The sequence below is a fragment of the Lepidochelys kempii genome, chromosome 4, assembly GCF_965140285.1.
Source record: "Lepidochelys kempii isolate rLepKem1 chromosome 4, rLepKem1.hap1, whole genome shotgun sequence".
Classification (NCBI taxonomy): domain Eukaryota; kingdom Metazoa; phylum Chordata; order Testudines; family Cheloniidae; genus Lepidochelys; species Lepidochelys kempii.
This window is the reverse complement of record NC_136383.1, coordinates 58,894,483-58,908,798: the sequence shown is the minus strand read 5'-3', so window position 1 is coordinate 58,908,798 and position 14,316 is coordinate 58,894,483. Positions and strand designations below refer to the sequence as shown.

The 14,316-nt window shown below is 41.2% G+C and overlaps 1 protein-coding gene across 6 annotated transcripts in view; it reads right to left on the bottom strand.

Annotated features, from left to right (window-relative positions):
- TMEM131L (transmembrane 131 like) overlaps positions 1-14,316 on the bottom strand; it is a 126,705-nt gene that overhangs the window by 53,191 nt on the left and 59,198 nt on the right. For 5 of the 6 annotated variants that reach the window (XM_073341401.1, XM_073341402.1, XM_073341403.1 and 2 more), the window contains 4 exons: positions 10,390-10,458; positions 8,919-9,042; positions 7,660-7,776; positions 4,259-4,369 (listed from right to left, as the gene is read on the bottom strand). In XM_073341401.1, coding sequence (XP_073197502.1) covers positions 4,259-4,369; positions 7,660-7,776; positions 8,919-9,042; positions 10,390-10,458 — 421 coding nt within the window. The remainder of the gene's footprint in view (positions 1-4,258; positions 4,370-7,659; positions 7,777-8,918; positions 9,043-10,389; positions 10,459-14,316) is intronic. The other variant, XM_073341405.1, reaches the window with a different exon arrangement.

Genomic DNA, 14,316 nt, shown 5'->3' with positions numbered 1-14,316 from the left:
CATGGGCAGCCTGCCGGGCAAGGTGCCTCAGAGTCAGGACTTCCAGTAGGACTGGGTGGAAAATGGTAATTCCCTTTCAGGGAGAATTCTGAAACTTTTGGTTTTCTTTCCGAATTGAAAAGAAATCAAATCTTGAAATCTTCCCTGAAACAGAATTACCATTCTCCATTCATCTCTAACACACACACATGCAAACAAATATTAAAATCAACCTGGACTTTAATACAGGGCCATTATACATTTGTATATTTTGGATATTCTAAGCTTCCCATCAGTCTGTAAAAATGTAACTAGAGACTATTTCATCTCATTAATTACTGTGGGTGAAAGGGGCAATTATGAATGTTTGATTAAGTGGTTTGCTATTATGGACATTTTGTTTTGCTCTGAAAATTGTACTGAACATACAGGGATAGTAAATATAAAAAAGGGTAAAAATCGTCCTATAAGCAAGAAGCAGTTGGTTTGATAATAAAGATAATTTCCAAGAAAAACCTCAGTTTACTAAAAAGAACATTTTTAATGGCAAGATTAATGGGAAAGCAGGTAGGGGGACAGAGGGAGAGGAAGAGGAGTGCAGGGGTGGGAATAGAGGAAGAATGCTAATTTCTCAAAGGGAGAAAAGAACTGAGTAAGAGTCAAAATTACTACAAATCTTCAAGTCACTTCTTGGTTTGCACCAAGTAGAGATGGTGCAGAAATAGAAACCTTTAAAGAAAGAACAACAGATTGGACCAACTGACCTACTAGGTTCCCTTTCCAGCATAAAAGTTCAAGGATTCTACTTCATATTACTACATTCTGATCATTCATTAAAAACAAACAAAAAACCAGTCTGGTGGTTCTGAGTAATAATCATCATCAGCGAAGCATACTTTTACCCATCCAAACAGAGAAAACATCACAGACTGTTGGCTGGATTGTTTTCAAAATATTGTTCAACCAGCACCAGAGCGGTTGTGTGAAGCTTGAGAGTAATTTCCCTCTATGTCCACAACCCAGCCTAGATAGGGCCTCAATAAGACTGATTCTGCAAACATTTGCACAGAGGTGTGCTTGCTGGATCAGGGTTGTACTGTGCAAACTCCCTCCCTCTGAGGAGTTTAGCTTTAATAGTCAATAAAAAATACTATACAATTAGCCTCCTCTGTGATCTTGGCTGCAACTGCGACTTTCCTCCAGGATTTCCTCAGTCTTAAATCCCTAGTTCCCTATTCCCAAAGAGCTATTCCCTAGACACACACACACCCTCCCCCTCTCACAGTGACTAAGGCTATGTTTTAATCATGCAAAAAGAAAAGGAGTACTTGTGGCACCTTAGAGACTAACAAATTTGAGTATAAGCTTTTGTGAGCTACAGCTCACTTCATCGGATGCATTCAGTGACTTTCCACTTAGTCTCTAAGGTGCCACAAGTCCTCCTTTTCTTTTTGCGGATATAGACTAACACGGCTGCTACTCGGAAACCTGTTTTAATCATGGTTATTTTTAGTAAAAGTCAAGGACAGATCACCGTAAACAAAAATTCACAGGCCTTTGACCTGTCCATGACTTTTATGAAAAACCTGCCCTGACTAAAACTTGGGAGGGAGCCACTGGTGCTCGGGGGGGTGGGGAGGGGATGGAAGAGGTCCGGGGGCGACACTGGTACTGGGGGAGGGGTGGGGGTTGGCGTGGCTTCCTATCCCGCTCCGTGTCCCCGCAGCTCCTAGGCACCGTCCCAGAATGATGTCTGCTTTTTGGCAACTGTGTTGCACTATTCACTCATATTTAACTTGTGATCCACTATGACCCCCAGATCCCTTTTCGCAGTACTCCTTCCGAGGCAGTCATTTCCCATTTGGTATGTGTGCAACTGATTGTTCCTTCCTAGGGAGAGTACTTTGCACTTGTCTTTATTGAATTGCATCCTATTTTCTTCAGATCATTTCTCCAGTTTGTCCAGATCATTTTCAATCTTAATCTTATCCTCCAAAGCACTTGCAACCCCTTCCGGCTTGGCATCATCCGAAAACTTTGTAAGCGTACTCTCTATGCCATTATCTAAATCACTGATGAAGATACTGAACAGAACTGGACTCAGAACTGATCCCTGAGGAACCCCACTTGATATGCCCTTCCAGCTTGACTGTGAACCACCGATAACTACTCTCTGGGAATGGCCTTCCAACCAGTTATGTACTCACCTTATAGTAGCTCCATCTAGGTAGTATTTCCCTAGTTTGTTTATGAGAAGGTCATACACGACAGTATCAAAAGCCTTACTAAAGTCAAGATATACCACATCCCCCCACCCACAAGGCTTGTTACCCTGTCAAAGAAAGAACTAGGTTGGTCTGACACGATTTGTTCTTAACAAATCCATGCTGACTGTTACTTATCACCTTATTATCTTCTAGGTGTTTGGAAATTGATTTCTTAATTATTTAACGCTATTATCTATCTGGGAACTGAAGTTAAGCTGATTAGTCTGTAATTCCCCGGGTTGTCCTTATTTCCTTTTTTTACAGATGGACATCTACATAGCCTGAAAGAATTCCTAAGGAGGAAGAAGTTGTAAGGCCTCAGATTATTTTGGGACCTGTTAGAGAAGTTTAAGCTGCGTAAGCTGCTTTGACTACTGTGAAACTCCAAAAAACTCCCTAAAAAATACACACACTGTGTATAAACTGGGGGGCAGGGGAGAACGGTGCAAGATGTAATATGACAAACCCAAGAGAGCATAGTGTCCCCTGCTCACTCAGTCAAAGTAGTGGACTTGGCTCACTCTATGTCTGAACTAAGCAGAGTGAGTTGAATCCCACAGCTACCTGACCCTGCACATACATTCACTATTTAAAGTAAGGTTTCAGAGTAACAGCCGTGTTAGTCTGTATTCGCAAAAAGAAAAGGAGTACTTGTGGCACCTTAGAGACTCTAATAAATTGGTTAGTCTCTAAGGTGCCACAAGTACTCCTTTTCTTTTTATTTAAAGTAAAACTGAGAATGAGGTGGACTGACTTCCTAAATTCAGAACGGCCCTGCCCAAATCAGAAGACTGAAAGTCCAGAAGAAAAAGTCACAGGCACAAGCAAACCACAGAAGGAAAGTCACATTTTTAAACAAGAGGAGGGGGGAGAGGGAGGGGAGGGTTGGTTTTCTGTGTTTTTTTTTTAAATTAAAAATACAGATTTGCTTTAAAATGGGGGATGAAGTATAGTTTTAAAAAACAGGGGGTGGGGGGCGGCGCGGGACTTTATTAATGTCCATACTGTCATGCCTCTTCCCCAGGAAGCTGCTGATCCCCCTCTCCCTTCTACACACCCTGCCTAGAGGTTTCTGCTGTCTTTCCTTTCCATCTTCCACCCTGGGAGTCTCCCCTTCCCTCCGTAGCTGCTGTCTCTGTTGACAGCTACTCCCATTCTCCTCTCTTTGGAAACGGATTATGCTAAACCAGCAAAACATATTCTGATTCCAGAATAAGAGTATCTACACATGGGAGTTTTTCTGGAATTGCTATTTTTCTTTAAATTCACACAGTTTTATTCTGGAATAACGGTCATGTGTACACAAGCTCTAAAGTAAGAGACAATGGGTCTGATCCTCGAATTCCTTCAAAGCAAGTGCAGTGTGTGTGCAAACGGTCACCATTCTGATACAGCAGCATTTTATTCAAACTTTGTGTAGCCACAAATAATTACACAAGGTTCAAAGCAGTGGCAAATAGGCCAATAACTTTTTAAAATCTCTGTGGGCTTATTTTATACATTATTAACATGCAGAAAAGGTCACAAATACTATTTTTTGAACTCTGCAGGTCACCTTTAAATTAATAACTATTCTAGGGAGCTTTCACCCCAATTGTAGGCACCATGGTTAAAAAAGAAGTTTAATCAAGCTGTAAATAAACAAACAAAGGTAACCATATAAACAACTGTTCATGCCAATTTTTTAATTTAAACTTTACCTCCCCCCATTTTGTAATTCCTACCATAACATTACTATGCCACTGCACAAAAACCAGACAATGAGACTGTTAAGAGAAAGTAAGATTGACCAGTAAGATTCACCTTCATACAACGTGAAATGTAAAAATCTTTTAAAAAACGCATCTCAAGTGATGCAACTTGCAGTCAATTTTTGAAAAAAATTCGTTTGTTAAAAACATACGTAAAGATTTTTTTAATATGTTTTTATTTGCATACCTGAAAATAAAAATACAAGTTCCAGTATTTCTAAGTTTATTAATGTTGTGTTTTTAAAAAAACGCATACTGTACCAGTGTTGGTGAAATCCGGATGTTTTGGATACTTGGAAGCAGTAAACAGGTATTCGCTAGCTGCTTGTTAGAATCTTCTGGAGAGGTTTCCATAGATCCCATTCCAAATACCTGTTGTAAAAACAGTACATTATTCCAACATTTGATATTTAGGTAATTATCACAAACCATGAAACTTCATTTTGTTAGTAAGACTCCAAGAAATCAACTAGTTTTTAAAATTACACTTCAAAAACAAAAGGTAACGCAGCATTTTGTGCAGAGAGTTCTACTCTAAAAAGTAATGACAGGTCTCTTTGTGCATTCATTCATTCAGACATTATGATGTACCCCTAATAAAAGGGCACCCATCAATGCAACATAAGTGTCTCCAAACAATTTTAAAAAAAAAGCAAATTCTCTGTCTTTCAGGCAATTTTAATCGACACATCATATACGTGGATGTTGCTGCTGCTTCTTGTGAACTGCACCATGATATCAGACACCTCCAGCCAACAACTCTTCTATCAAAAAGAACATTTGGGGAGAACACACATTTCATGCCTTCTTTACACAGAAAGCAGCAAAAGAGGGAACTTGTTTTAAAAATTCCATGTCATCTTTAAAATGTATCATTAGACTTTGCTGTTCACAGACCACTGAGAAGAACAGCATGGGGAATGAGTGAATTCATACTTTTACTACTGATATTTGGCTGAACACAGTTTTCTTCAACGCCGCGTTAGCAGAGCAGGAGCACACTGCATGCAATGTTGTATCTTCACAACAGAATAAGACTTTTTAAAACAAGCTTAATATCTGCAGAGAAATGCAGAATAGAATAAAAACATGAGGGGATCATACAGCTGCAAGAGTTGAATTTTTCTGCATCTGGGATAATCCTCTGCCCCTAATATTAAGTCAGGTTTTATTTAAAGATGAATTTGCTGATTGTGTTTCAATAAGGTATTTATAGTTTCCTTTATCCAGCCTGTACATCAGAGCCAACCCATCAGCAGCCCCCAAACCTACATGGACCGTAGAAAGCAAAATGTGAAGTTCTCCTCACCCCCAGTGATGTCACAGGAGGGCAGAGGATTCATTAGTCTCTTCTAAAATCTTAGGTGCACACTGAACATGTTGAGAAGTGACTTTTCAATCTCTTATATTGCTTTCTTATTCCTCACCCCCCAAAACTTTTTTCAGTGAAGAGCCACATGCTAACTTTGAAATGTATTTTGATTACTGGTGCAAAGAGATGTCTTTGCTATACACCTCTACCCTGATATAATGCAGTCCTCAGGAGACAAAAAAATCTCACCGCATTATAGGTGACCGCGTTATATCGAACTTGCTTTGACCCCCCCGTTCTCTGTTCCATGACCGCCCCCTCCAGAGACCCCCATCCCTAATCACCCCCAGAACCCCAACGCTCCTGCTCCCTGGCCCCTGACTGCTCCGACCCCTATCCACACACCCCCGCCCCCTGACAGGTACTCAGCGGCAGCAAGCGGGGCAACGTGGCCCCAGCCCATTCCACTCCGCCATCTCCCAGCCACGGCCCTCTCTGCTTTCCTTGCCCCAGCCCCAGCCATGTCACTGGGGGGGGGGGGGAGGGAGGGAGGAGAGAGGTCCTGCATTCACCTGTGGCGGGAAGCGGAGCGCCGCGGCTGGCAGCTGGGGCCGGGCTGCTCCGCTTCCGGTGAGTGCAGGGGGGATCCCTGAGCTCCCCTGAGCGACACGGCTGGGGCCGGGGCAAGGGAAGTGGAGCGGGCTGCTCTCAGACCCCCGCTAATTCCCCGGGCCACTCTGGTACTGCGGAGCCCCCAAAAGTGCCCCTCCCAGAGCTCCTACCTCCCAGACCCTTGGGGGTGGGGGGAAGCCCCTGACCACCCCCGAGACCCTCTGCCCCTTATCCAGTGCCCTGGCTCCCTTAACACGCTGCTCAGAGCAGCGTGTCGGAGCTTTACCACGTTGTATGCAAACCCACGTTATATCGAGGTAGAGGTGTATTTTAAGGTTAAAAAAAGTATACTCATCCTCGTTTTCCCATAACTCAAAATTATAGTAATGGATTTTCCATAAGGAACATTTAAAAAAAATTTTTTTACATACTCACTGAAATATAAATAGGGTATAGGAACATCAAATGTGTTTTATATCCTTCATGCTGTCACAGTGCATCATAACGCCTCCTGCACCACAGAAGTTATGCCTACCCTAGAGTTTGTGGCCCTGTTATAACTGGAGTTAAAGCTCTTACTTTATTCTCTTAAAGATGACGGCTGTAAAAATCTTTGCAGACTGATAAAATCTTGCTGTAAGTTAGTAGCTCCACTGAAATTTGTATGTTACAACCAGGAATGAATTTGGTTTAATACATTCAGCCTAAGTGGTGAGTGAAATGACTGACCATTTTATAAAACACCTTCCTACAACTTGTCCACAAAAGGACAAGGTGAAATGAGATGTATGAAGAGCAACAAGCCAAATGAATGGGAAGAGAAGCTGGACAAAAAAGTGAGATGATAAAATCAGCATATAGTATATTGTTCTTCTAGTTTCCCTAAAAAAAAAAAAAAAAAAAAAAAAAAACCCCAACCACAGTTCTGAGCCTCTACCCATGCCACACACCAATAATGTGCATTATCAGGTATATTTTTCAAGTTAGTTGTCCTACATCTCATTTTGAGACTTCTTTCCTACTGCAGTCTCAGGATGAGGGAGTGGGCAATGTGGTTCAAGTTGGTGTTCTTTTTTTAAATAATGGAAGAAAAGAATTTAAAAATTAATCAAAATGCAAAAAGAAAAACCCCGCAAATATGTAACTTCCCCTTTAAAATATTTTAATGTCAAATAAGTTAAGAAATTTGTGGTGAATTCTTCAGGTAACCAGATTAAGAGGAGCCTTCCGGTCACCAACCATCACTTACCCTTTTGTTTTATTTTTCAAGAAGCCTAAAACTGCTAAGATTTACCCCTTCCACCCTGTGAGACTCCACTGCATCTATTCACAAAAGAACCCCATTGTAGCTCAAAGACCACCTACACAGGACTCAGTAAGTCTGTTTCCTAAACACTTCTAATTTATGTTACATCCCAGCATAGTGCATGCTATGCTGCCACACGGTGTAGAAGCAGCTATCTGTGGCAGGTGGGCATGGACCCCAATCCTACAAACACACATGTGCTTAACTGTATTACTATGAGTAGCCCCAGTAATGAGAGTAACTGCATACAGTTGATAGTAACTGCCCAGTAAGTGCATACGTAAGTGTTTTTAGGACCAGGGCCTTAGTCAATGGCAAACTTTGCTCCCTTCATCCTGGTTATGTCAGGAATTCAACATATTTTCAAAATTAGATTTTTAAGTTAATGTCTTTAGATGTCATTTTTGAAGCACGCATCAAGTGAAAAGTTACCTGATATGAAAGTACTCCATGAGATGAGGTATTTATAAATAATGAACTTTCAATACTGCCTTCCTCTGTTGGCAGAAAGAGGACTCTGAAAGAAATTTTTCCCATTGCTGGAATCACCTAAAGAGACAACATAAAAGCCTGCTGCTCAATACAGCCAATTGCAGCTCCTTCCCTTTGACTTCAGCTATCATCAGACCTTTCTATACATGAATCCAGTTGCATGAACCCCACAAATGCTGGGCCCCCTCCTGCCAGGTACTGAGCACACTCAACTCCCAATAAAGACAAGAACTGAGAGCACTCAGCAGTGTGCAGTGTTGAGCCCAGAATTTTTAGAATATCAAATGGTCACTTTGGATTTTTTAACAGAACGATCTAAAAGCTTGTCCACCTACACAATACCGATGTCCAAGAACTTTTCAGCCCAACAATCAGTTCTCTGTAGTTCAGTACATACTGTGAAGTGAACCAATGCATGAGCTACATGATGCTTAATGAACTGAGTCACAGTTAAGGCTGGACATACAGTTTGGCAACTAAATCTGAGCCTAATTCATAAAAGCAGGATCAAGTTTATGTCTGGAAAATTCTAACTCGTCCCCATTTATGTGAGCCAAGTTCAAGCTTATTTGCTGAACCATTCATCCAGCCCTAGTCAAAATGCTGATTGGATATAAGCAAACGGGGGAAAAAATACCAGCATACCAGAAGAGGGTGAAATCTGGGCTTTGTCAAATTGTGAGCACCGCAGTGTACTTTTTACATAATTTAAATGTTCTTAAGCTTCACAAAGAGAGTTTTAATTAAACAATTATCTTGAAGTTTGTTATTTTTATAACTGCAATCCAAGATCTTTAAAAAGCATTGTATTGTAAATCTCCTTTATAAGGAACATACAGGACTATACTCAAGAGATTGAGAATCCAAGGCTATAAATAGCTTCAGGCCTTTCAACTACTGAACTCCACAGAAGCACTATGGTACATACAGTAGAGTGGGATTTAACCATCTTAACAATGACAAATTCTTTCCTTTCTCATCCATCATAAAATGAGCCTCTCTTATTGTAGGAGGTTGGATTCCCCCCCCCCCCGGTATAAAAGTGAAACAAAAACACAAGCTAACAAACACAGAGAAAGAATGAGTTGGGGTGGGGGTAGCATGGAAAAAGAGCACAGAACAAAAGCTTTAGGCCAAAATAAACATGAAGTTTTGGCACACCGCCACTACATAGTTTCCAAGAGTACATCAACACTCACCCTGCTATGAACAGGAGATACATGAAAATGTCTAGTAGCTGTAAACACTGAATTCACTACAACTTCTCTATCCCTACTAGGGTTGTAAGCATACAGCATTTTAGATCTGGGCAGTCCCAGTAACCTAAGGGAAAAAAACAAAGTATTACTGATTTTATAAACATTGGTAATTTGCAAGAAAAATCAACACATTTTGGTGCTATTAAAACGTTTTGATATGTAACAATTTGTCAGCTTAATGTATTTGAAGATTATGCAACCCAGAATTTGACCCTTTAAAATATAAAGAAAAATAAATTACATTGAAACTTATCGGTTACACATAGCAAAAACCACATACAGTCACTAACAGTTTGTGAAACATTATATACAGATTTCAGAGTAACAGCCGTGTTAGTCTGTATTCGCAAAAAGATATACAGAGTGGTCAGGCTGGGTTGTTTTTTACTTGCTGGGTACAGATTTTTGAGGAAACTAATAAATTATGTTTAAGAGAAGTAAAAGTCTTGCTTGGTCAGTTGACAAAATGATTCTTTTAGGCCATATATTTTTGGTAAGAAGTTTGAAAGCTGTTTCTGATGCAGACATTCTCTGCTTCTTCTAGAACATTCCTTTAGCTCACAAGGGGATTGTGCTTTTTGGTAATTGATGGGATAAAACTGCTAATCATTCTGTAAAAGCTTTCCTCTCGCCAAAACTTAAGCAGCACAGAAACCCTTACAGATTCTAGCAATGTTTGTTTTTTCAGAGATTTGATTTAAGTGTTAGTCTTGTCCGATAACAAGCCCACTCCCAGATCTACTGAGGCAACTTATCTCATTAAGAGGCCATCCAGTGGTAAGAACCCATTTGGTACAGCTACAGTAATCACCTACAAATGCTGTTTACTCAGTGTTCACTAGTTTCCTGTCTACAGTCACCCATTCTCCTTTTAAATTGTGTTCTACTCCCAAACCCTGCAGCTACCGTTTTCACCTGACCCCCAATGATCAATGTTCCTCAAACCCAGGAACTTTACTGCAGCCAGTGGTGAGTCATATTTCTTGTGATTTGGGAGGAATGAGAAGAGTATCTATGTACCTTGTCTATACCACTCTTTTTTCCTGAAAAAAATTCCCTTTGTTAACGCTAGCCCAGCTACACGAGTGGGACAGGAACAGTCAGCGTGCTAGCATACAAAAATGTCAGCATTTTTACTACGACTTGCTCTGAGCCACACTGCTAGGTATCTGGAAGAAGGAGGGCTGCTGGGAGCCTGGACCCTGTATGACGATGGTCTCAACAGGACAATGTGCCTGGGGATCTTTCTAGGGAGACCATTAAGATGATTTCCTTCCTTTGAGACCCCTCTTGTAGGATCTCCCAAAGAAAGGAATGATCTGGGCTAATGCTCTTTCATTCCAAACTTGCCCCAATTTCATGGTAGTCCTATTAATTATTAATTAAAACAACAATAATCTAAGATACTCACTGCATTCCAAAATGCAGAACCGAAGGATGAAAATGTAAAGCCTTCCCATTAGGTATCTTTGCTGAGAAGCTGAAAAAGAAAAAAAAAAATTATGACTACTTTGTTGACATGCTATTTTGAAACTGAGGCAGACTGCTACCTAATATGCACAACATGACATTCGTCTCGTCATTGTGCTAACACTGATGTGCTCTCCTAATTTTACATCTCAGGTACACTGTTCCACAGACTTTCATACATTCCTCTGTAGAGCTGCATTATCCACACTTTTATAAGATTTCTATTGTGTGGAATATACTGGCAATCATGACAAGTGAAATTATGACTATAAACCAGGCTAAAATATTTCTTATGTGCAGAAGAGAATTTGGATTAAATCACAAGGACTGTAACACCATGCTTACATTATCCACAATTATTTCCAATAGCAAATCCTAGGTTTACAGATATTGCTTTAGCATCTCTTCTCCAAAGGTGTATTGAAGAAATAATGGAGTAACATGTGTTTCAGTTGTCAGTTTACTCTTCTCTGCACTCGGGAAGTTGACAAAAAAATTCCCACCAGTTCTTTCATATCTTCAGCTGCAAGTTACAGCCCTAGCGTAGACAAGGATTCCAGGTCTGGACCCATTTTCATCATTGTTTAAACTTTTCAACAATATTAAGCATGGTAGTGAAAACTGGTATGGACCCCAGAGCCTTGTCTACAATAGGTATGCACCCAGTGTTAAATATATTTTAGAAAAGTCCCTTACTGTTGATGCAGCCTTTGACTATGTCTACACTCATGTAGAGTACAAACACTGCACCCGCCCCCAAGCATGGTATAAATAGCAGTGTGGATGGTGCTGCTTAGGCCAATAAAGACATTCAGGAACATATGCCCTAGATAGCTCTCTACATGCTCAAGCAGTGCCTCTCTTTTCTACACCATTATTTTTAACAGTGTAGTATCCCACTGTGGGAAACTTTCCATGACAGAGTGAAAGACTCCAGCAGTGAGGAAAAGCTCTGGCGGGGAGAGCCAGCCAGGAAGGTTCCAGCAGCTCCCTGTGTTCGGAATGGCAGATGCTTTCACTGTCGCGCTTAGCTACACAGTGCAGTATAGCCACAGCCTGCCTTTCACCGCCGTGTGTAGCTACACATACCCTAAACACCTAGACAAGGCCTTTGTGTCACAGCCAGTGACCAGGTTCAGCCATATAGGGCAAAAGGCAGATACTTCGCAGAGGGTGCAGCTAGAGAAAGAGTAGCATCAATCTGAAGATACCAAATACCTGAAATGGCCCTGGGAATTATGTGATTTTAATTGTTGCAGTTTTGAAACAGGTTGGGATCAAAGATGGAAATTTGCAAATAGTATCATCATCCGAATCAATATTTATTATTTGTATCACAGTAGCACACAAAGTGATTGAGGACTTACTGTGTTACAAGCTGTACAAATAAACAGAAAGACACTCTGTGCCACAAAACACTATCAGATTTCAAACAAGGTGCCCCAAGTAAGTCACAAACAGTAGTAGGCAAGGAGGTGGAAGGATGGAGTTATTGATAACAATATGACATTGTTACATAGGTTTCTAGGTCCACACCTTCATGGTTCAAGAAGTTTAATATAAATAAATATGAGCTATCCTTGACTGCTATTCAGCCTAAACATCATTAACAGCCTTGAGAAAGAGAGGACAGTGGCCTTTTTAATTAGCTCAGGAAATGGATTTTATGGCATGCGGTAGGACAGTTCATTGCTCACCTAGTTCAAAATGCGTACTTGTAATGTTATTCTTGAATAGTCGCATATATTTATGTATTTATTTATTTCGTATTCCAAATTGAAACGAACAAAAATCATCAATATTGGTAGGAAAGAGAAACAACAACATTGTTACAAAAACTCAACTTCAACTCAGTTAAACCAAAAACTACTACTATCATTTTTCTTGGCCCTATCTATTTTTTTAACAGAAGACTAGAAAATGGCACCCACATTAGGGGGACTTAATGATTTTCTTCAACTGCAAATGTGTTCAAGAATGGACATTTTTTTTGCAACTGAAAAAGATATGATTTCTGCAAACACATTACACCACCGGTTCTTCTAGTTGTTCTATACTATCATTTCATTTAACAATTATTCAATTATCAAGAGTAGGCAAGGCGCAAGAGTACAACTAAAAAAAGAGAGACTGGAGGAGCAGGGAGAGGTAAATCCATTGCTTTTTCTGATTCTGTTTTTTAATGGGGAAAAAAGCACCATGACAAACCTCTGATGCAATCAATCAGTTTATATCCTGAGGACTACCTGCAAAAAAAAGGAATAGAGCCTTTCTAAATGAAAATATTTAATTCTCCAACATTACTGGGCATTTTTTAAAATCTTCTGGAAGCCGGCAGAGCACTGATTTCTATTTCTGAGATGAAATACAATTTGGAAAGGCCACATCACCAGTGCCAACACTGCTCCTGGCTGCTCCAGCTGCACTTCTGTCCAGACAGAGAACCCGACTATGGATGCCTCTACCTAGGTACTGGTGTGGATTTGCAGAGACTGTGGCTTGTATTTCCCCATCACAGAAAACCAGCCTGGGGAGACCATCCAATGTGAGAGGTGTCTACCTGCAGAATCTCTCAGGAAGCACGTGGGAGAGCTACAAGAGGAGGTAGCTAGGCAGAGGCAAATCTAGGCACATGAGGAATTCATTGAAAATACGCGTATGGAAATCTCCAAAGCTGAGGAAGCAATCCAGCCAGAGAAGACTTCAGTAGCACCACCAGGAAAGGAGGAAATGGCTCCTTCACAGGGAGGGAGCTTGCTGCTTGTTACTTCTGGCAGCTGACAGTGCTCAATGCCTGCTCTCAACCCACCATCCACAGAGATAGGAAAAAAAAAAAAAAAAAAAAAAAAAAAAAGAGTATGCTGCCCAGGCAAAGAGGAATGAGGAATCTCTCCCGAACCTGGAGAAGGAGAAACTATGTACCCCTGAGGCTCTGAGGATCGTGGCCCCACTTTTAAGAGAAAACAAAGGGTGGTGGTCAGTGACTCCCTTCTAAGGGGGATGCAGGCATCCATCTGCCAGACTAACCTGGCATCCTGGGAAGTGCGCTGCCTGCCAGGGGCCCATATCCAAGACATTATGGAAGGCTTGCCAAGGATCATCCAGCCCTCTGACAACTACCCTATGCTGCTTGTCCATGTGGGCACTAATGATACTGCGAGGTATGACCTTGAGCAGATCAGAAGTGACTATCGGGCTCAGGGTGTGAAGGTGAAGGAGTTGGAGGCACCGGTGGTGTTCTGATCCAGACTTCCAACCAAGGATGGGGCCCGGGTAGAGACAAACAGAACCTGGAGGTGAACCACAGCTACACAGATGATCTCGCCAGGGGCGCTTCTGCTTTTTTAACATGGGATGCTGTTCTGAGAAGGTCTGTTGCGCAGAGACTGGGTCCACCTATCGAGGAAGGAGTATCTTCGGATGCAGACTGAGGAGGGCTTTAAACCAGGTTCGATGGGAGCAGGAGACAAAAGTCCATGGTAAGTCCAGAACATGGAGACCTGGGTGAAGGGTCAGAACCTGGAGGGAACACAGGCAAACATAGCAAGGACAAAGGAGGGAATATGGAGGAGAAATCTAATGAACATCTTAGTCCAGTGGTTTTCAACCTTCTTTCTTTTGCAGACCCCTAAAAAATTTCACATGGAGGTATGGACCCTTTTGGAAATTTAACTTGTGGTCCATGGATCCCCATCATAGAAATCTTAGACTGAAAACTGACTGAATAGAATTTAACTATAAATGTTGCACATGTTCAGCGCGGCATTTGATGCAGCATGAAAAAGGGCATTAAACTGTGGGCTTTTATGGTAACAGCTACACTTCTGGCTTTTGACCTGTAGGTGGGGGTATTCACATACTTTTGATT